The sequence below is a fragment of the Myiozetetes cayanensis genome, unplaced genomic scaffold (assembly GCF_022539395.1).
Source record: "Myiozetetes cayanensis isolate MyiCay16 unplaced genomic scaffold, myiCay2020 scf18, whole genome shotgun sequence".
Lineage (NCBI taxonomy): Eukaryota > Metazoa > Chordata > Aves > Passeriformes > Tyrannidae > Myiozetetes > Myiozetetes cayanensis.
This window is the reverse complement of record NW_026087389.1, coordinates 5,937,678-5,959,546: the sequence shown is the minus strand read 5'-3', so window position 1 is coordinate 5,959,546 and position 21,869 is coordinate 5,937,678. Positions and strand designations below refer to the sequence as shown.

At 42.9% G+C, this 21,869-nt stretch overlaps 1 protein-coding gene across 4 annotated transcripts in view; it reads left to right on the top strand.

Moving 5' to 3' along the window:
* The window catches only part of SLC25A26 (solute carrier family 25 member 26), an 83,370-nt gene that overhangs the window by 49,480 nt on the left and 12,021 nt on the right, over nucleotides 1-21,869 (top strand). For 3 of the 4 annotated variants that reach the window (XM_050313237.1, XM_050313240.1, XM_050313239.1), the window contains 2 exons: nucleotides 9,199-9,243; nucleotides 20,322-20,391. In XM_050313237.1, the coding sequence (XP_050169194.1) occupies nucleotides 9,199-9,243; nucleotides 20,322-20,391 (115 nt within the window). The remainder of the gene's footprint in view (nucleotides 1-9,198; nucleotides 9,244-20,321; nucleotides 20,392-21,869) is intronic. The other variant, XM_050313238.1, reaches the window with a different exon arrangement.

Here is a 21,869-nt window from a genome sequence, read left to right as displayed (position 1 = left end):
CCACTGGGAGGAGCACCTTGTGGGACGAGGCTATTTCTCCTTTTACCTGTGGCATGCAATGCAGATGTGGTTCTTTGTAAACACCTGAAAACAGCAGCCACAGAAATAAGCTTAACGAAGCCTCCTTTTGTCAGATACTCGCAGAATTCTGAATGTGTATACACGTGTAAGATAAGTAAAATAGCGTTACCTGAGCAGTGTTTCCTAAATGTGACATTAGTCTGCAATCTTTCTCTCTGCCACATGATGGAGATAATGATGTAAGATATATAGACAGTGTTGCACAGGGCTCTCACTTCAGGGAAAGAAGTTCCAACTTGGTTTATAGTAGTTGTTCCATTAACGTTGGTTTTGCAACTAGCATTGATAGAGGAATTTTCTCAATAGTATCTGTGGGGTGTTTTGTTTAAAGCATTGTTTGCTTACATGTTCGTTTTGGTTTTGGTTTGGTTTGTTGGGGTTTTTTCCCTCCACAAAGGCAAATAAGCAGGAATGCCTTTACCAAATAACCAGGGGTAGTGATGCAGCAAAACACCAAAGTCTGTATTTGGTAAAACATTCAAAAGAACTTGCTTAGCCTGCAGTAACTGTATTGGGACTTCAGGATATACTTAAAAGCTCACAGTTTGGGCTCAGATATGGCCAAGAGTTGGGCTGTTCTTCTGTAAAAGCAGGGAATTTGCAGAAGTTCATGCTTACCAAGTTAAAAAGAGCACATCCTAGATCCTGCTCTCACCATGACTCTGGGTCTGTGCATCCTGGGGAGGCCAGGGGAGAATCTGGATTAGTTGATCCATGTGTTGTACACTAGAATTCTTGCATCTGCTCTCTCCCCTTTTCTTCATCCTGAGCATCAGTCCTGATCCAGAAGCTGTCGAAATCATATGTGCAAATTTCCCAGCAATTTATGACCTTTGGATCAGGCCCATATGCAAACACAGAGATGGATTTTCTCCTGGAAATTTTTTTAGCGATACTCAGAAAACTCCTGGCAAGAGATGTATTTAATTTTGATGGTGAGAGTTGCTGTGTTGTACTTGTAATCATAATGTAGTAACAAGACATTTGCAACAAAACTACTATAGGCTGAGATACATCCAGAAAGGGAGAAACCCATGTTCCTTCCCAGTCTGTTAATTTTTTTTTTTTTCTGTGGCTGTTACACTGAGGACAAAAGTTCCTTTGCTGATGTCAGTGCAGTTACAGCTGCACTGTTGTCATGTTTCTTAGATTGAATATTTGCCTGATGAAGCAATACTCTCACTCCTCTCCACAGATCCACCTGCCTTGTGAATCAAACATGCTGTCCTTTATCCAAATCCTGTGTTCAGTTCTCAGCCCCTCACTACAAGAAAGAGACTGGGGGCTGGAGCGTGTCCAGAGAAGGGAATGGAGCTGGAGAAGGGTCTGGAGCAGAAGTCTGATGAGGAGCAGCTGAGGGGGCTCAGCCTGGAGAAAAGGAGGCTCAGAGGGGACCTTGTGGCTCTCTACAGCTCCCTGAAAGGAAGGTGTAGCAAGGTTGGGGTCAGTCCCTTCTCCCATGTAACAAGCAACAGGACAAGAAGAAATGGCCTCAGGTTGCACTAGGGGAGGTTTAGATTGGATACCAGGAAAAATTTCTTCACCAAAAGAGTTGTCAAGCATTGAACAGGCTGCTCAGGGCAGTGGTGGAGTCACCATCCCTGTAGTTACTTAAATGCTGTGTGCATGTGGCACTCAGGGACATGGTTTAATGGTGGGCTTGGCAGGGCTGGGTTAATGGCTGAGCTTGATGATCTTAGAGGTCTTTTCCAACCTAAATGATTCTATGATTTTGTGATTCAGTGCTGCTTGTTGAATTCCTTGTGCTTAGGTCCTTTTATCTCCTGCAGAATTCTCATTTGAGGAACTGTTCAACTCTGTGATGCTGCAAGTCCATCAGTCCGGTGTCCGCCTGTGAATATTTTTTCCTTGATTAGAGTTTGTATTTAGAGGCTCCTCCTCGATAGGTGCCTTTCATAAGGCATTTTTGCAATTATAGTTACATTTTAAGTGTTACATATATGTAAAATGTCCTTTAGAATGCTCTCAGAGTTCGGAGAAGTGACATTCTGCCCGGACAGCAGCATGTAACCGTGTGTGTGTGTGTGTGCACCCACGGGCTGATGGAATAACTTCTCCAAATGTTAAAGAGTTTCTCCTCAGAAGACTTTTTCCAGAGATGCTGCTCCCCGTGCTCTTGGGTTCTGCGCTTATGTTTTTTTCATGAGAACAAAGATTAGTCCTTCATGGTCCTAAACTCAATGCATGTGCATGACTTAAAGGCATTACCTACCAATAAATAGGAGATTAGCTGCGGCTTGTGTGTTTCCTGATCAGTTCAGGTTTTTTCAGATGGCTCGTTGTTATCCCGTTTCCTTTAACGATGGGACACTTTAATGAGTTTGCCATCTGACATACATCTGCTTCCTGTTAAACAATACCTTCATTCTTCTAGAGCTGCTAAACTCATCTTTTATCCTACAAGATTTTTATCTGCGCCTTGAAAACAGCATGTACAAATCAGTGTCAGCATATTCGTTTACTTGCTGAGGACTTTTTTTTTTTTTTTTAATATGTTGTTGAGAATGAATAGCAAAACAGGCATCTCCTTTAGTGCTTATTTGTTGGAAAATGGGAGAACATGGATATTATTTGTTTAATTAGGGGCTGGTCAGTCCAGCTTATGTTTGACATCCAATAATATTGACTTTTGTGGCTGGCATTATACAATCTCTAATAGTTATTCTCTTCTCCCAGGAAAGTAAGGGGCTGGTTCCAAAAGGGGGTGGGGGTGGAATTTCAGGCTGTTAATGTTGTTTCTTTGAGGGAAGAGTCACCAACAGCTCAGTGATGGTCTGTCTCACGCGTGTGCAGAGTTAGGGCTCTGTGATCATCAGGCTCTCTTAAATCAATCCAGCCTGCATTGAGTTTGTGCATCTGCCTCAGTGCCTCTCCTTTTCCCCTGTTTTGGGAACACACAGCCATGCCGGATCTCTGACTGTGTCTTTCCCCTTCACCGCTCAACATTGCCCCTCCAGAAAGAACTTTTTTTCCTTTTTTTCTCTTCTCTCTTTTAACCACAAAACCATCTTATAGTAGAGGATAAACCAGATAGAATTTTCCTTGTATTTATCTTTTCTACGTAATGTCCCTTATATGTTGCTTTTATGAGCGTGTGGTGCTGTTTAAAACAAAATCCTGTTGGATGTGAAGTTCTGCCACACTGGTCCAAAGCACATCTGTGAGAATGGCTTGTAACCAAATTAAGCAACCCTGTGGGGCTCATAATGTTTTGTCTCAGACAGGAATTTAGTTCCAAACATTCGCATATGCCACGTGACAAGTGGAAAATCTTTGGGGTTAGAGCTGAGGAATGAGAGGAAGCAAGGTGCAAATATTTATTTGAGGCTTAGTGGCTGCCTGAACCAGAATAACGAGTATAATTCAGGAATTTTGTATTTCTTCTTGTTTATATTTTGCAGTGGTCTCCCAGCTCACACAGGGTTAATGTTATTTGCTTGAATATGAGGGAATTGCCGATTACCTCAGGTGGCTGCTGATGCATGATCTGAAACCTTTGTTTTAATTATACTCTTGGCATTGTGGAGATCAATGTTTCTACCACCCTTTGCCTCTGGCAGTGCTGCAGAGCCACGTGTTCAACACCAAAGAGCTGTGGAAAGTTGTTTGGTGCAAATGCAACTTGGTATTTTTCCTTGTGATGGCCCAGCCAGGGGTTTCACCTCTCTTTGGCTTTGTGCAGTCTTTTAGGAAGGTGCTGTGTGTGAACTTGGTTTTTCACCGTTTTTCTTAAGTAATGAAGCCAAGAGATCTTCCCTGGTCCTTGCTATGCCAGTGTTGTCATACTTGCCTGAAAAGTTTTGTTTCTAGTACCATCAGTTTGTATTAACAAAGCTCTTCATCATTCATTTAACATATGACCTCGTCTGTTCTTTCCCCACACTCCCACCTTCCGTCTCTCAGAGCTGCAGGAACATCACTGATGGCTTTGACAGTCTTTAATTCCTGTTAAGATTACAAATTACCTTCACTGGGTTCCTTGTGGAGTCTGCAATTTATCGAGGAGGATCTGGGAGACAGTATTAATTGAAGGTTTGGAAGAAAATAAGTCTACTGTGTCAGCTTTAGGGTATCCCATCGATGATGGGTCCTCTACACCTTCACCTTGTGTCAGTGCTGTGGAAAGCTACAGGACTTCATGAGGGTGGCTATTGCTGTGGCCTCTGAGGTGTCCAGGGGAGAGGTTTACCTCATTTCATGCTGTCTTTTCACATCCCATCCTGGGGAAAGTATATTTATCAGTTTATCGTAATCCAGATGTATTGGGCAAGTGTGTGAAGAATTTTAGGAGGACAAGACACTGAAACAAATTTACTGTGATTATCAACGGAAATGTTTAACTCCAGTGGGCTGACAGGATTGTTCTGTTCTGCTGTAACTTGAACCTGTTAAAACCCCCCCTATCTTTTATAAAGAGAATGGTTTAAAAAAAAAATGGGGAGTGTATAAGGGATTAGGTAAAGGGAAGATTGTTCTCCTGAAATTAGCTGTTTATGTATCCTTGAAAACCAGTATATTTTTTATGATATTCAAAAGTGGATTGTTGGACTTTTCTCTGTAATTACAATAGAGAAGGCACAGTTTGGCACCCCAGCTCAGACGCTGTGTACAGCACTCCTCAACCTCCTCAAAAAGACTTGAACAGTGATGGCATCTCTGTCCTTGTCACAGCGAGTGCAGGTGGCAGGTCAGGTGTGAGGGCTACCTCATGAGCAGTCTGTCCTCCCTGAAGTGAACAGATGCCCTTGCTGTTGGCCTTTGTGATGTTCATACTCTCAAAATCCTCATCATGACTGTTTGCTCTTCTCCCACCTCTCTTGATGGAGGGAACAGTGGAGGGATGGGTGAGAGCAGTTTCTGGGTTGGAGGTGCAGTTTCAGGGATGTTGAGAAAGCTCTTAACAAGGTGAGCCTGTTCCTCCTCTGGCTGTTTGTGCCAATCTCTCCTTCAGTATTTACTCTAACGTTTGTAAAAGCAGATAAGTCTTCTGGAGAGCAGAGCCTGCTGAACTGGAGACAGGGAAAACCTGAATAAACAAACATGTGCCACAGATTACTAAGAACATCTGTACGTTTTATATTGTTTTGAGAACACATACCACAGTTTTTCATTTCTTAGGCTTTTTTAGTTTCTCCCTTTGTTTCTGTCTCTTTCTTTTCTTCTTCTTTTTAAATATATTGCTAATAAAGGTTGGAGGTAGAAAGCACAGCTGGACTCTGCATGACATGCCACTGTTTAATTTCTAGCTTGGAGGATGAGAAGAAGAGTAGTTTTATTGTATCCTAGAAGAGAATAAAGCCACATGCAAATTCCAGCCATGGACATCTGTTTCCTCTTTGTGCGAAAGAATTCTCATATTTGGAAGGGAATCCCAGTTGTGAAGGGGCTGATGAGGTTTTGTGTTTTTTTTTTTTTCTTTTGGTTCTTCCCCCCACTTCTTTACCACTCCTTCAGCATTCTGCCCACGCTCCTCGGCTCCTGTTTTCCTGGGACAATGTCAGCTTGCAATTTAGCATCAGATATCAAATGGGTGAATTTTGATTTACTTTAAAATGTTGTGTTGTAGCTACAAAGAGTATTTATTAAGTTCCTCCTTAAGTTTCTTTTATTTGATCAAACAGTATTTGGTAGGATGACTTTTGCTCTGTCATAAATCTTCAGTACTTGCAGTTTGGTATTTTTCTTTAGAAGTGAGATATGTGTGTCTGTTGCTCTGGCCATGAAATACAACTATTCCTAAAAGAAACTTATTAAAAATAATCTTTTGAAATCATCTTGTATGAGGGGAATTAAGTAGATCTGTAGAAGTAAGAATCTGCAAAGTTCATTGCCTTAAGTTAGGCATCAGGTGCTAAGGACTACAGGAACCAGAGTAAATGATAATTTCACTAACCTATAAAACATTTTAGAATAATGATTTGCAGCTGTCTGGGGGCTTTAAACTTGTCCTTTTTTTTTTTGTGTGTGTGTGTGTGTAAGGATTGACTCTGTTGAACAAACAGCACAGTTATATAACATTAGGCCAGACATGAGAACTGGTACTCTCTGTCTATTTTATATTAATGTCGAATGAGGGGTTGGTGGAGCTTGCCAGGGTTTCATATTTGCTGGCAGCAAGTTACCCACATGTGTGGACCACATTTTTATTGTTGCCTTAGCCTATTTCAAGCATAAATATTGCTGCCTAGCAGGGTGTGATCCTGTTCATTGCTGAAGAGCTTTTCTTTTAAGAAGCAGAATATGAAAAGGATTGAAATGCTCCCAGTGTTCTAATTAAGACTCTGAGATTTTGTCACGTCTGTCGTGGTGGAGGAAGAAAGGGCAATAAGCCATCTAAGGGCTACCCTTGCAGAGCTGTTTCTTTTTGCATATATTAATCCTACTTTTGGGTGTGGGCTGTTAGTCTGGTCTCTTAGGGAAACAAGGCTTATGCAAGCAGGGTGTATGCACACATGAACACAGCAGCCCTTCCACATCTTGACCACGGAAATGTGGCGGAAGGGCAGAGGCTGCAAAGATAAATAGAAGTTCCTATAAGTTTCTTGAAAATATGTCTGTGAGGGGAGAACAAAGGTGATTAAGAGGTTTGAGGGAAGGCTTGTAATAGGAACTTTCAACAATGGCTGTGGAATAGATCTCGAGAAGAAATGTGATGGAAGTCCCTTCCATGGGAATATTGCTGAATGTGGCTTGGAAATGATTTGGCTTCGGAGAATCTGATGGCAAAAACAAAATCTGCAGGAAGCCAGACTGCATTTCATTCCAATACCCGTTAAAGTGCTTGTGTGGGTTTTGTTCTTAAGTCAGGTTGTTGTCAAACAGGCTCCAATGGGCAGTGGTAAGAAATATAGGGCATCTCATTTAGGACCATCTTAGTGCAGCAAAGGTGCTGCTGCTCTGCTTGTTGTTCGTGGTGCTTGGGTTTTGCAAGTTTTCAAACTGTTAAAGTGTGACTTAAGAATATTTAGGCCCTTATTCTGCAGCCATCCTGGAGAGGAGGGGTCCCAGTGGCTGTGCAGGTCCCACTGTCACACATCCAGAATCTTCCCAGGTGTTTTGGACACTGCACATCTCATGGGGCGTGCGGGGAAAAGTGAAACTGATAATCCCCATCCAGCTCTGACCCCACTGAGCAAGACATGGAAAGCAAACACCACTAATGCCCAAAATCAAACAGCAGCCGTGAACAAATTTCCTCTTTGATTGAAGTGCTTCTAGCGAGGAGATAAAAAGGGGGTTATGTCAAAAGCTTCCCTTGTTGTCTTATTAACAGCTGCGTAATTTTGCCACTCATTTACAAGCATTAAAAAGCAAAACTTGGAGACTGTATTTGAAAGCTTGTTTTGTTTGGTGTACAGCTGGATACAGAGCATTTCCTTTTCTCTCTTTTAACAGATTTGAAGCAAATGTATTGGCTACTGTTTCTTTTTTTCCCTATTTTTTTGGCCTAGATAATATAAGGTTATGTTACTTTTCATTTTACACTGCAAAGAAACGATGCCATATAACTCCAGTTCAACAATGATGCAGTAGCATGGTGTATATATATCTTCTCATAAATATATTGCCACACATTACTGTCAAATAGCTGGACTTTTTCACCCAGTATTAAAAATGAAATTTAATTGCTACACTAGAGTTTCAAGACCCTGATAAATAAGAGCCATGCCTGACCTTTATTGTGGGGCTCTGAGATGCCACCAGGGACATTGCTCATTGTCCAAGATGACAAACTTCCTCTGAGATTTCAGTTTGTCAGCTCAATGTACAGCAGTGACATTGATTTCTTCTCACTGCCATTTCCTGCCTGAATAGATAGCAAATTTTCTGTGGCAGGTGTCTGTCAAGTTTAGTTTTGCCTGGCAGATTAACTTAATAGACTCATTTATTAATCATTAGTTGCAACACAGTGAAGCAGACAATACTCTTTAACTCTTGGGATGTTGAATAGATGTACCATTTCAGATTCCTTTGTGTCCCTTAAATTTGGGTTTAATAAGCCGTTCATATCTTTACTGAATGTTTTTAACCTGACATTACTTAGAGCAAAGATATCAGCATTAGTTAAGCGTGTTCTATGGAGTATGTACTCCTTTTCATGGCAAAAGGTGAATTAGTACTTTCTGAGACTAATAATTTGATGCAGGAACTGGTGAAGGACAAGAAAGAATTTGCTGGAGAATTTTGAGGAGGAAGGAACTATAAGAGAAGGAATAACCTCGTAAAGTGATGTCTCTTATTGCAAAGAATCACTGTGTTCATGATGAAAACTGACTCAGTTGCATATTAGCCCTGCACAGCCCCCAGAGCTGATGGAGACATACATTTGCTTCTTTTGCCCATGTGTTAAGAGGGTCATGAAGTGTTTATCAGGGCAAAATCTGTAGAGGACCTGGAAGTGCACAGGCACAGCTGGGGACACATGACAGCAGGAATGAGCCTAGCCAGAGATACAGGCTGTTGCTGTACAGAAGCACCTCGTGTTACAGGCCATGAGAAGAGAACCACCAAGTTCCTCCCTTGGGTTTTAGTTGGGTTGTGGTAGCTCTTCACAACCTGCTTTTAATTCTCAAGGGAGCTTGCTCATGGGAAATCACCAGGAGACATTCAAGGGAAGTTTCTGCAGCTGATGCCCAACTGCAAAACCCAGGTTGGAGCACAACTGCTTTCAGCTCAGCATCTGTGAGAGTGTGCATTGCTGACGATGTTTTTTTGCCAGGCTGTGCTCCTGGCCTTGGGAACGTGTTTCTTGAACCATCCTTATGGCTTTCTTGGCTGAGTGTCAAACCAAAAATGTCCCTGCACTAGATCACACTGCTTATTGCTCTTCTAGGCCACCCTGGTAACAATACATTAACCTCTCAGCGGGGAATGTGATAAACAAAGTAAAACTGCTTTAGTGAAACCAGTCATTTAATGGCAGCGTACATAAAGTGTCCGTAAAGATTTGTAAGTGTAATAAGCTGCAGTTCACTGGGGGAACAATAACTGTTCCTAATTTAGCCAGTTGAGGAACATGCCAACCCAATTTGCTTTTGTAACATTATGTTGTTGTTCTGTTTTTTTTTTTTTTTTTTCCTTTTCCCACCTCTCCAGATTCCTTTCTCTCTGGTACAGTTTCCCCTCTGGGAGTCCTTAAAGGTAAGTCCTCTTTAATGATAGAAATACAAAGTTACACAATTTGCAAAGGTTTTCCATGGTAACCTATCTAATTTGATTGTTGCAATTAGGGGCATGTCCACGAATCAGTAAGTATGTGCCTACCTACCTGTGCATGTGAAGATCATTTGCCTGAATATCTGAAAAATAGCAGGGAATATCTAACCACTGCTCTGTGGCCTGCAGGCTAAATTTTACTCCCAACATGCCAGAAATCTTATCTTCGGCTCAACCTTTTTTTACTGCTTAAAAAGAGTGGGCACTGTCTTGTGTTGTGATTTTTTTTTTTTTTAAATTTTCATTCTTTTAGTGCTCTGCTCTTTAAAGTAAGAGGAAATTGTGAATGATACAGAGAAAGCTGTTTGAGACAGGGTTTTGTAGACATGGAGAGACTCTCAGTGTATTGCTGAAAAGCTGTTTTGATTGGCTGCCTATACTTTATTTTGGGGTCGTTTAAAGAAGGTGTCAGTGGATGATGTTTTAATAGTGCAGTTGTTTGGAATGATGTGCTGTTCTCCCACCAGCTGGCTGCTTTGTTTGTCATGGTCAGAGTCAGGGTCTAGATTTTTGAGCAGAGCTGGGATTTGAAGACATGGAATTTCTCCTTCCCTCTTTGAACTCACCACAGAAGATGAATGGTTTTTTCAGGTGCTTTGAGATCCTGGGTTGGAAGCACAGAGAATTATTGCAGGCCATTAAAAGCATTGCAGCAAAATATAATATTATAAGAGAGAAGCTGTGGAGAGAAACTTTCTTCTTGTTAAGGGTGCTGGACTACAGAGCAAGCTCAGCACTGAGACCCAAGCTTGGTGCTGGTGTGTTGTGTTGGGACAATAGTTCTTCCTCCCCCTCTGTGTCTCTAGCTTGGGGTGGGGGGAACAAGCCCACAGTGTGAATGTTTGCATGTAGAGGCTTCAGGGAGTCCAGTATAAAGGTGAGTCCACAGGCAGGAGGAGCATGAAATACATCAAGAGCCTTCACAGAACTGTGTTTCACAGAGGATCCTGTTGGTACTTTGTGAACTCTGACTTACTGTGGTGTCTGGGTATCATCCCATTGCACAGGGCAGCCTGAGCTGCCTTATTAGGAATCTGTTTCCCTGCCAGTGTCTAGGAATGGCTTTCTATAAACTCTTCAGCAGCTTCACTGGCCTGACCTGCTCATAGTTAGTGCAGCAGCCGTGTTTGGGAGCAAGAGGTGGCAGAGCTTGAAGAGAAAAAGTGCAGTGTTCTTGCCAAAACCACATAAACCAGCACCATTGTGTAGCTGGTTTCAGAAAGTAAAGTTGTTTTAATTAATATCCACGTAGCTGTGACAATAAAATGTATTGTTTACATTACAGGCTTTAAAGAAGACAGTTTGAATTTAGCCAGCTACAGGAGTGAGTCACTTAGGATGAGGCATCATGTTTAATCTACAGAGGTCAGTGCAGATCTGAAGAGAAACAAAACCATGTCAGTTTGTTCCACAAACCTGTTGCAATGTATTCTTCTACTGAGGAACCAAGGGTAGGAAACTGCAAAAATCAGTCTGGCATGCACCAGACACTTTGGCTCAGCAGAGGGAGAGAGCTCAGGGTTTGTCATGGTCAAAGCCAGGCAGTGAAAGCAAGAATACGTTTTGTTTATCTGAGTGAAGCTCTTAAAGAAATTGTCAGTACAACAAATGACAAAAACCATTATGGTCCCATCAACAGGCTGGATGTGGCCTGTAGCACCAATGAGAGTGTGGCTCAGGGAAAGGCTTCTCACGGGTGCATGAAGGGAGCGTGAAGAGACAGTAATTATGAAGGACTAGGAATGCAAAGGATGAGAGAAAAATGGCATGAAGCCTGAACAGAAAAGAGTCATTGAGACGATGCCTGAGGGACCATTCTGCACTGTATTAATGGGATTACTTGAGAGAGTAACTGCAGGAGCAGTAGTGAATGATGCGTGTGGGCCGTCTCACAGATCAGAACAGAACAAGTGCCCTGGCTGTGTCATTTTTAAAACCACTAGTACAAAGTTGCGTAAGCAATGGAACATAGATTCGGTCTCACGATTCCCTGAACAAGCTAATCACCATAAAAATGAGGAAAAATATCTTTCCACTATGAAAGGACAGTTAGTGAGGCACATGGAATTGAACAGTTTCCTTTTCCTTCAGATATGTGCTGGTTGCAACCAGCAGCAGGGTGTTAAGCTTAAAGAAGCCTAATAAAGGCTTGTCACAGGTAGCAAATTGGGTGTTTCTATATCCCATCTTCTCTATCTACGTTGCTCCAAGCTGCTCTAGTTATTCCATATGCTTCCAGCATGCTTTAGCCACATAATTTACATGCACAGTTTTCTCCTGTCTGTGAATGTGGGCCAGCTGTCCTGTGTAAGAGTAAACTTGCATTTCATGCACTAAACTAAGTTAGAAGAAGAGAGAGCATTGTGTAGATCCCTGAACTATAAGGTTACGTTTGCTGTGGGTGCTGGCAAAGGGGGTATTGCAGTGATTAGCAAGAAACAGATACTGCTTCAAATACAAGTCTTACTGCCAGTGATTCAGGTGAACATAGAAATTAGCAAGAGTTAATAGACTTCTTCTTTAGTTCACAATGACTCAAGAAACAACAGTAAAGAAATTATGGTGCTTTTAATTAAAAAAACCCCAAAACTCCTCCTCTTTTATTTCTGGATGTAGGTAGATCCACTGCTATAATACGTGCTTAATGTAATTTTTCTTCCCAATTCTCTGTTTTTCTATATTTTATTTGAAGTATAAATTTTCTATATAATTTAACCAAACCAAAAGGGAGAAGGAAACTGCTATGGTGTATGAGATTTCAGGACAGACATTGTAATTCTCTGCTGAACTAGTGTAGTGCTTCTCTGTCCTTTTAATCCAAGCCTTACAGCTAAAACAATTCTGAGTTTTTCTCAGAGTTCAGGGCAAGAAGGGGTGTTTGAAATCTCATTCACTTTCTGCTACAGCAGCCCTCAGAGGAGCACCGTGGTTGAATACCACTGTGACAGTTTGATCAGGTTTGGGTTCTTTTATGTGGGGCTAATGCTTCTGATCCCATCTCAAAACCAGCTGGCCATGAAGAAAGGCAACAGAGCATAGATGTAGTGTGCTTCCCAAATGCCAGCCAAGCACAGTGCCTCCCATATTAGTTCAGGTTTTGGAATAATGTTTTAAGATACAGTCCCCTTGTATGCTGCCCTGAAATTTCCAGGGTGCCTCTGTAACTTGCTTTGGAAATACTATATGTGTGTTCTTCATTGTGGGAATTTCACATTGTGGGCTGTGCATTTGGCATGAAATTGTTGTGGGTTACACAGAGTCTGGTGCAGCTCTTGCTTTCACCCTCCTGCCAGGGCTGTGTAGTCTCTGTTCAGATGACTGCAGTGATGTGGAGCCCATCCCTTCTTTCTGTTTTGTTCTGGTCAGGCATTTTTATTCAGCACTTGTAATCATCATATCTGAGTTCCTACCAGCAGCATATAAGTGATTTATCATTTACTTCATGTTTTAATCCATAATTCTTCTCTTTTAGACCTAACTGAGAAAGATAACTTTAATTTCTGCTGTGGGGGTATTACAGAAATACAGGGCATCAGGTTTTGGGGTATTTTTCAATAAAATAGAGTTTTAAAACCATACAGAAAATCAAGAGCCTCTGGTTAGGTTTTGAGTTCAGAAACATCTTGTCAAAAATGCCTGTTTCTTATGGCTCACTGGAAGCAGTCAGCTCCCTCAAAGAACAGTGCTGTGTGTAAGATAAACCCATCTCAGGTGAAACAAGGCTCAGTCCTCTTGGGTTTTATATTTCTGCATGTTGGCTGCGCTTCAGAGCCAGCCTCTGAGAGTTACTCAAATGCAGCTGGATGTGGAGAATGGTCTCTTTAAAGACCCAGTATATTGTATGTCTGGAGAAAAGGCTTTGGTAGCCGGTGAGGAGGGAAGGAGCAGGCAGGACTGGAGGACATGGGTCTCAAATGAGTAGGCTTGAAAAACAAGGGGTTTTTTGTTTGTTTAGTTGGTGGGAAAACAAACCTACTGTCCTGGGAACCCTTTGTCTTTTTCACTAGACATGTCTGATTCTAAGATGAGGCACTTGGATGTTCCTAAGACTGTGTAACAACAGGGTCAGCCAGTCCTGCCCCTGCACACCCATCCTCTCTGAGAAGGCTGGCTGTGCTGCTCCACTGGCCCAGGAGCTGCTAAGAAAGATAAAAATCTTGAACTGACCATGCTCAAGATGAGCTCTGGCTCTTCTGGCACTCAGTGGGGCCAGGGTTTCCCTCTTTGTCTCAGTGCTGAGCAAAACTTAAAGCTCTTGGACTTTCTGCAGCTCCAGCGAACCCACAAGTTTTTTGTCACTGGCTTTAGAAATAAGATAATTTTCTCAAATCTGTAGGTCTCACAAATTAACAGGTGTTTTACAAAAAGAGATATTTTGTTGGACTTCAGGGGCAATAGCTGGAGACAGGGAGCTGAGATACATGAGCAGGTCTCCCTCGGGGCTTGCTGTGCTGTAAGATGCTGAACAAGCAGAGGAAGGAATGCTTTTGGTGGCTTCAGGAGAAGAGGGTGAATGCACGTGGGCACATTTCCACCCTGTGAAATAACTGGGCAATTGTAGTAGAGAGAATGGAGAGAGTCCAGCTGTTCCTCTGTGAGGCTGAGCAGGATCTGAAAATTGGTTGGGTCAGAACAGAAGTTCCTTGGGTTGGTTCTAAACTAGTTTCTGCCCACACGATGGAGAGCAGATTTGGGATTGGATTTAGGTCCTCTGTTATCTGTTCAGGTTCATTTGTCACCCCGCACAAGGCATTTTTATTGAGGGGAAATCTTCTGGTGAACTGAACCATAGGTCTAACATGAGGGAATTGATGTGTGTATTCATTTGCTTGGTTCTCTTGGTTCCCCCCTTCAGAGAGCTCAGCTTCTGGGGCCTGGGGTAGGCAGTACAGGGTGTGGACAAACTGTTTTGAGTGTGGGCTCAGCCTCACTCTTAAGTGGTCAGTGCAGATATATTTTGAGACATATCTTGAATCTTACTGTGCAAAGACTGCTTGGTGGCTTTCTGTGGAGAGTGAAGACTCTAATCTTTCTTGGAGCTCATTGCACCTGATTTTTAAAGTTAATAAGAAGGAAAAGTTTACAGAATGCCTCTGCCCAGGCAGCTGGGGTTCTCAGCAGTAATATACGTGTTTATAACTCCACCATTGAAACAATAAACCACATGCTATTTCCCTCCCAAAATTTACAGTCAGATCTGTTGCTGTTTAACAGGGCAAGTAGAAAATAGAAGAATGTAGCCAAACTAGGCCTTAAATGGCTCTTTCTCTGCTCTATGGGTAGGTGACTGTTTTCCTTTTTTCCTGGGGAAGCAGTCTAGTATTTCTTTTCTCTGTGCTCAGCTGCATGTAAGTCAGGAGTAAATGAAACCCAGGCCCAGCTTTAAACCCATTTCCTTGCAGGCAGAGCGGTAAGTGCTCTACCATACCTTGCTCCCTCTTTGAGCAAGGGTTGGGCTGATTTAGGGATTAAGTCCTAATGGTTAAATAACCCTAATGTGTCTGCCATTTGCTTAGGTGCTGTATCAGGAAAACATATTTCCACGGGGCGTTCGGAGGCGTGATGTAACGTGCAGCGTGTGCATGCCATTAGCATAACGGCTGCATTTTTTCTCACAAAGGAACAATGTACCCAACAGCTGTTCAGCAAACAGCCCTCCCTTTATTGGTGGCACAATAAGTGTCATTCACGCAGTCTTGAGGCGCAGTCGAAGGAATGCTGCCCACCATCTGCACCAAAGAGGAGGAAACAAATGCAACCCTCACTCACAGCACTGCAGGCACGTTTGGGAGAGTCAGATGGTCTTGGGTCATCAGTGCAGCATTTAGAACGGCCAGAGGAAAGCAGTCAATAGATACAGAGCCAGATTGTGACGCTCTTGGTCGTGCCTAGGCCATGAGTGGTTCTCTAGAAGTCGCTGAGCTTGCCAGTGACATCTGGAGACGTTTGGTAGAATATCGAAGTAATCGGGGGCTCACCATTTGATTTGGGCACTTGCTTCTTGCTGAAGAACCTTAAAAGACTCATGTAATCCTCCCATGTAATTTATTCACACAAGCCTATGAAGCACAGATTTATTAGCAGGTAGTAGAAGTGCAGAAGCTCAAGGAAAACTGTCCGAACTTTGAAGTGATTTTTCAGAAGTGTGTTTTCCTCCCCAGACACACACACGGCCCTGCGTGCCATGGAAACAGAGTGTAGCTGTTCTGCCTTGCCATGGGAACACTGTTTTGAAGACATTTTCTTTAACCAGGCTTTTAGCACATGCATTTTGATTTACATCCAAATGGGTCACAGACATCAATGCAGCATTATATGGGCAGAAAAGGGGAATGAAATGCTTTTAACATGAAAAATATGCTCTTGCATGTAGGCCAACTTTTGTTCTCTTCCAATTTATCTAGGATTTGGGTGGGTTTAATTCTAGGACCAAATTCAGTACTGGCATAAGTGAGCACAACTCCATTAGTGCAAATGGAGTCTCAACATTTGTGTCAACAGTGAACTTAGATCATTGAATTTTTCCCATGTTTGGGCTTACATGTTTCCTGCAAGATAATATACACATGTACTTGCACATATGCTGCACATATGCACATAAAAATTCACTGGGGAGGACGTTTGGCTCTGTGCTCCATGTTTGACTTTATGTACAGAAACTGCCATCAGCTTATGAGTTTTTTTGCTTCTCCTGTAGCTAATGTGCCATGCATCTGTAAGGGTCAGCCATGCAGAATGCCACGTTGCAAGTAAAATCGCCAGCAACAAAGGCAGACGCGAAAACTGCTTTTCTTCCCTCAGCTTGCAGGACTGCACGTGCTCACAGGCCCATGTGATTAGGTTGTACAGATTCTTCTCCCCCCTGTTCTCGTGAAGTTGAACACTGTCTTGGACAGGGGGATGTGTAGAAATACTAGAGATGCTTATCACTGGAGTGAATTGTAATATTTACTCAGCTGCAGGCCTCAAGTTTAGTGCGTGCCATGAGGTCTGCTCGCCTCTTAGTGCCTGAGGAGTAGCAAGGCCAAGGCAGAGGTGTCTCATTCTCTGTGGTGCTTCCACAGCACATGAGGAGTTCACGTTTGTAGGCACCATAGATTCCCCCCCCCATCCCGTATTTAAAGGCAGCAGTAATATTTTCCTTTTTTTGCTTGTTTTCAAGTTGGAAGGCCTTAGGTATATCCTGAGAGCGACATTTCCAGTGCTCCCTCTGCCCAACAAAATGGGGTGTCCTCGTGTTCTCAGTATCAAAAGAGCTGAATAACATTTGTGGTGAGAATTAGAGGACGCTGGCCTGTAGAACAGTGTGAAATGGGATCTCTAGGAAGAAAAGTAAGGCTCTGCCCACATATAAAACTTGACCCTTCTCTGTGAACATTATCCCTGTGAATAATTGGAAATCTGCATTCAGGCTTCCTGCTGTGTCCCATCCCCTGAGGCCACACCCTCTGTATTGCTTTACATGGTGCAGCAAAGCACAGCGAGATTTACATATATATCACATAAAAGTGTTTACAAAAAAAATTAGCATGTGATTGAGCTGGGAAGCTGCAGAGGGCCCCAACTGTACGAGTTTCCATGTGCTTCAGCCAGAAGATTTATTTCCAATTTGTTATTCATAAGGGAAGAGCGAGAGATTGGGATGGGGTCCTTTGAAGTGGAAAACAAAGTCTTCTATTCAGCCTTCAGCTTAATAGAATACACATGACACAGGCTTGGCATGGCGGCTGCTTTCATGTAATGTGCTCCTTGTCATTTTGCTTCCCTAGGCTGTGAATGCTAGTGGGAATGGGTATTGCCCTGGAAAAGTCAGGTTATCCCCTGCAGCCTTCTGCAGGAGGAGCACAGTGTGAGCAGGTAGGAGCCTTTTGGTGATGGTGGTGGGGAACCCAGGCTGAGCCAACTGTTTGCAGTCGTGTTGCTCGTAATTCCTGGGCTGTGTTTCATATTGCAAGAGCACATGTAAGCAGAGTGGTGTCATTGCAGGGCTTCTGCAGGCGTTGCATGGGCACTTCTGCCCCTTTTGGAGCTGCTGAGCTGTGGCCTGTGGGCTCTGAGCCTGCCTCTGACGCCCATCCTCTGCCTGACCTGAGCTCTCGCTGTTATCCCCCCTGACTGGAAGGCTCTTTCAAATCTGTGCAGCATCTAAGATGGCAGAGTGAGATCTGGGCCCTGTATCACTGCAGATAACCAGGCATTCCATTCAAAGTCAGTGCTTTTGGGATATTTGAATATGGACCCTGAATTTCTTTCCAGGAACAAGGCCCTGGTTAACCAGTAATCCACAAGTATCCAATATCTTCTGTGCTTTACCCTGTCTTAATGGTGGTAAAACCTTCTCAGTGCAGCACGAAGGCAAGTGCTTTCAAAGAACTTACAATCCCGACTTACCACAAAGCCCTGCCAATTAGTTGGCCCATAGGCTATTGAGAGAAAGCATGAGTGGCCTTCAGCACGTCATCTTGGCCCATAGCATTGTGTGGTTAGAAAGAATTTGGACCAGAGTCCTGCTGGTCCTCTTGGCCTTGTGACACTTGTTCCTCTTGGCTTCCTCCGGCAATGATGTCCTCGTGCCCTGCTTCTCTCTTGCTCTTCTGCCTGTTCAGGTTTGGAGCTCTGGGTGAATCACTGAAACTGGAGATGGAAAGAAATGCATGAAGTCATCTCATCCTGCCCTTGCCAGCGCAGGATTATTCCCCACAGTACAATCGTGAGTGCCTTCTCCAATCTATTTTTAAATGACTCAAAGGAGAGGGCTTTCCTCTCCTCCCTGGGGAGGCTGGCTCTGCGGTTCAGTAGACCTCACTCTTGGGGAATTTTCTTCCTGTTCTCCAGCCTCAATTCTCCTTTTCCCTAATTTAATTGAACTGTTCCTGGCTCCACCCTTTTAAACAATTTTCCGTATTGCATGATTGTTGCAAATACCTGTTGTCAATTTGCAGGCAAAATGGATGGGAATTCATCACCGTTTGCCTTGCTTGGCAAAGGCTCTTTGTGCAGAGCTGCACTGGGAAGCCAGGCTTTATCAGAAACTAGATTTCAGAGCTACATGCCAAGAAATAAGAATGACCTTTTCCTTCTTCTTTGGACAATGACATTAACATAAAACCCCATCATGATTGAGAATAGGCTGGGCTTCTGGCAAAGCCATGGATGTCTGTATTAATGGGCTGATTTTTCTCTTAGTCCTCCAGCAGCTCTTCGACGGTGCTTTCTTTTCATGGCAGAAGTAGCTGCTGTAAGTTCTTGGATTTAGCTGTAGAGGTGCAGACATTTGGAGAACGTTTAATGAAAAAATACAGTAATTCTGTTTTTTGTCAAGTGGCTCCAGCATTTAAGTTTCAAAACTCCTGATTTTCAATTTGAGCGTTTTTTTTAAGCACCTGAAGTGTTCTGAAAAGGGATGTTGAAGGTGGGATTTATGCTATTGCAACACCCAGACACTTTGGAAGGTAGTGCCGTTTGTCTTAGGGAGCACTGTGTCCTTCATCCAGCAGGACTGAGCTGTGGGAGAACTGTGTGTCCAAAAGGCTGTAAGTTATTCCAGAAAAGCATATTATGGTTTTGAAGAATTATGAATCCCTATTTACTTATTTATGAGACGAAAATGAGTTTCTGCTGTGGGTGAGGGCAGAATACCATCCCATACTAAAAACACCAGGAAAAGAATGGCTAGCATTAAAGAGGCTGGAATCCCTTCAGTGCTCTCGTACAGCAGAGCTGCAGCTATTTAGCTGTGGCAGGGTACCAAACAACATTGTGGCTGGCCATTGTTGCTTGAACAGTTTGATTTTTAAAACATTCAACTGAAATATAACCACCAGCCAAGCTGGAACAAGCGAGTCATGAGGACAGCGTGTTAAATGAAGAGTCAGCAAACAAGGGAAGAGTTCTCCTGCTCCAGTGGAAAGTTGCTGTACTGAAGACCAGGAGCCCCAGAGCAATATCTCAGCCTAGCACAGCTACCAATTGCTTTTAAGGAGATTTTTATGGTATAGAAGTCATATGACTTTAAAAAGAAGGGGAAGGCCACAGCTATAAAATAAAATTCCTGATTTCTCCGTGGTAGGCCTCAGAAGGGCCATGGATCCCATCCCGTTTTGCTCAGCGCTGATCCTCACATCGTAAACCAGAAACCTCTCCTCCAGAGAGCTTCCAGCGTTGAGTGTTTCAGGAGATGGGGATGGGGGGATGCAGCAGAGTGGAGGAGGAGAGAGCACGGTGACCACATGCCATGGTACAGCCAGCCCAGCTGGCCCTTGCTGCTGACACCGGTCGGGCTCATCAGACGGGGTGAGGCGACTCTTGAGAGGTTTTTAGGAGGTTCCTGTTGGTGCTTTCGAACGGTGCATGTTGAAATGCTGCTGTGAGCTGAGGGGTGGCAGCAAGGTGTGGGGGAGCTGAGGAGAGGAGGGTACGTGGTCCTTAATGATGCCAAGTGAAAAAGAGAGACACACCTGCTCTGGGATATAAGGGGAGTGATGAGAGTAATTCCTGAACGACGGGGTTTTGGGGGGAAAGTGACGGGAAGGGTTGGTTTAAGAAAGGTAGGGGAGCAAACAGGACTTAGATCTCGTGGTTTTGGGGACTGTTCATTTTAAGTAGGAGCCTTGGTACATCTGAGCCGAGCTGATATTGGTTCTTGCATGCCTCTCCCCCCCTCCCCTTCCTGCTCAGTGTTTTTGCTTTGCGTTGTTTTATCTGCCAAAAAGAAAAATAAATTCACAAAATATTTGCAAAGTTGCATGGCCACAGGCTTAAATACATACATATGAATTCCCTGAAAGCAATTTGCTTCAGGCCCTTGGTTCCAGACGTCTCTCTCACTCCATCTGCTCGTTCAAGTACACAAGTTCCTTGGGAAAAATCACTTATTACATCACTGAAAAATGCCACAAAAATAGCTTTTCACTTAAGTTCCCATCCTCGGAGTTAACTCACATGGGGATCAGATAGATTCAAACATTTAATAACTTTTTATTTTCCTTTCTCTTTAAACACAGGATCTCTGGTCATGGAAGCAGGGTCACGTGGTGGATTCTTGGCAGTCAGCAGTCTGTGGAGCTTTTGCAGGTGCAAAGGATTATATGTTATACTGGGAAAGACTAAAGAAGAAAGGGAAAAATGTGCAAATCTATTAAGTATAGCAGAACAACATTCCTTTGTAATTCAAGTTTGTTTAGAAGAAAATGGACCAGTTGTTGTTTGGAAATAGGAAAGTCAGCAAAGGAAAGAGAGGAATGAAAAAAAAGAAGACTCAACCAGGGTGTCTGTTTGAAAGACAACCAATTTGTTTTTGACAAATTTCTGTTATTTAAAAACCAGGGACCTGTCAGTCAGGCTTTGTGATTATTTCAAAGTTGATCTGGAAAATCCTCATCCAGGAGGAACTTTGCTTGGGTGGGGGTTTGTGCAGCTGTCCCCTCCCAGCGCTTCCCCAGGGGCTGGAGTGATTGCAGCGAGAGGCCATGATTCACCATTCATGTGACAGCCCTGACAGCCATGTAGATTAACTGGAGGCAGGAGAGCAGAGGAGAGCACTGCTCAGCCTGGAGGCAAAAGCCTTCCACAGCAAAAAAAAAACCCAGAGGACAAAACATCTGGGCAATCTCCAGACACTAGAACAAGAATAAAGAGTGGCAGAGTACAATACTGCACTATTTATTAGCAAACGAGCCAGAAGTTAATTGAATTCTTCAGTAGGCTTCTTGCTTGATTTTTAGACTACTGTACTTGTTTAAAAAAAAAAAAAAAACAAAAAAAAAAAAGAGAGGAAAAAAATCAATTAATGACTCATCAGTATAGCTGACAAGTTTGAGGGAGGAGAGACTCAACTGTCTTAATAGAAAAAACAGATTAGTAGTTAAGAGATGGATAGCCAGAGCTTTTCCCCATGGAGCTAAAATACATTTTGAGATTCCAAACCAGTAACAGAATATGTGGAAAAAATAAATCCTGTTTAAAGGGAAATTATAGCATTTCTTGAAATAGAGACTATCGAAAGCAAAGCTTGTTCTTTGATAACTTAAATTCAGAACCATTACATTGTATGTAATTTTTTTTAAAAATAAGTTGTGTTATGGGAAATGAAGTATTAATAGCAGCAGAATTCCTGCAGAGACTGAGGCTTCATTTTGAAGGGCACTGAAACTGCACAGCTGAGGGAAGGGACTGTGCCTATGGCTGCACAGTTTAGTAGATTGGGTGTGTGAGCAGTGAGGGAATGGTTTAGGTAGAACTGATTCCATTTTTGGGCAGAGGGAATATTTTAGATGACCTCTCGTGGTCTAGTCCAGCTGTAATTTTTGTGTTTATGTGATGGGAAGGGAGTTTTATCCTGCTTAAAATCCCGCTGCTGGATTCTACACTGACTGCATCAATCAGTGCAAACAAAATCAGAGCCGATTAAAGCAGATCGTTCATTTTTGTTTTGAAACAAATCAAGCTACCAGACTAAAAATGTTTAAAATGTAATCTGTACGTCTGCAGGTGTGATGGGGATCATTAATTTACCTCTGTTGATTTCTTTACAGTCAGATTGATACAAAAAC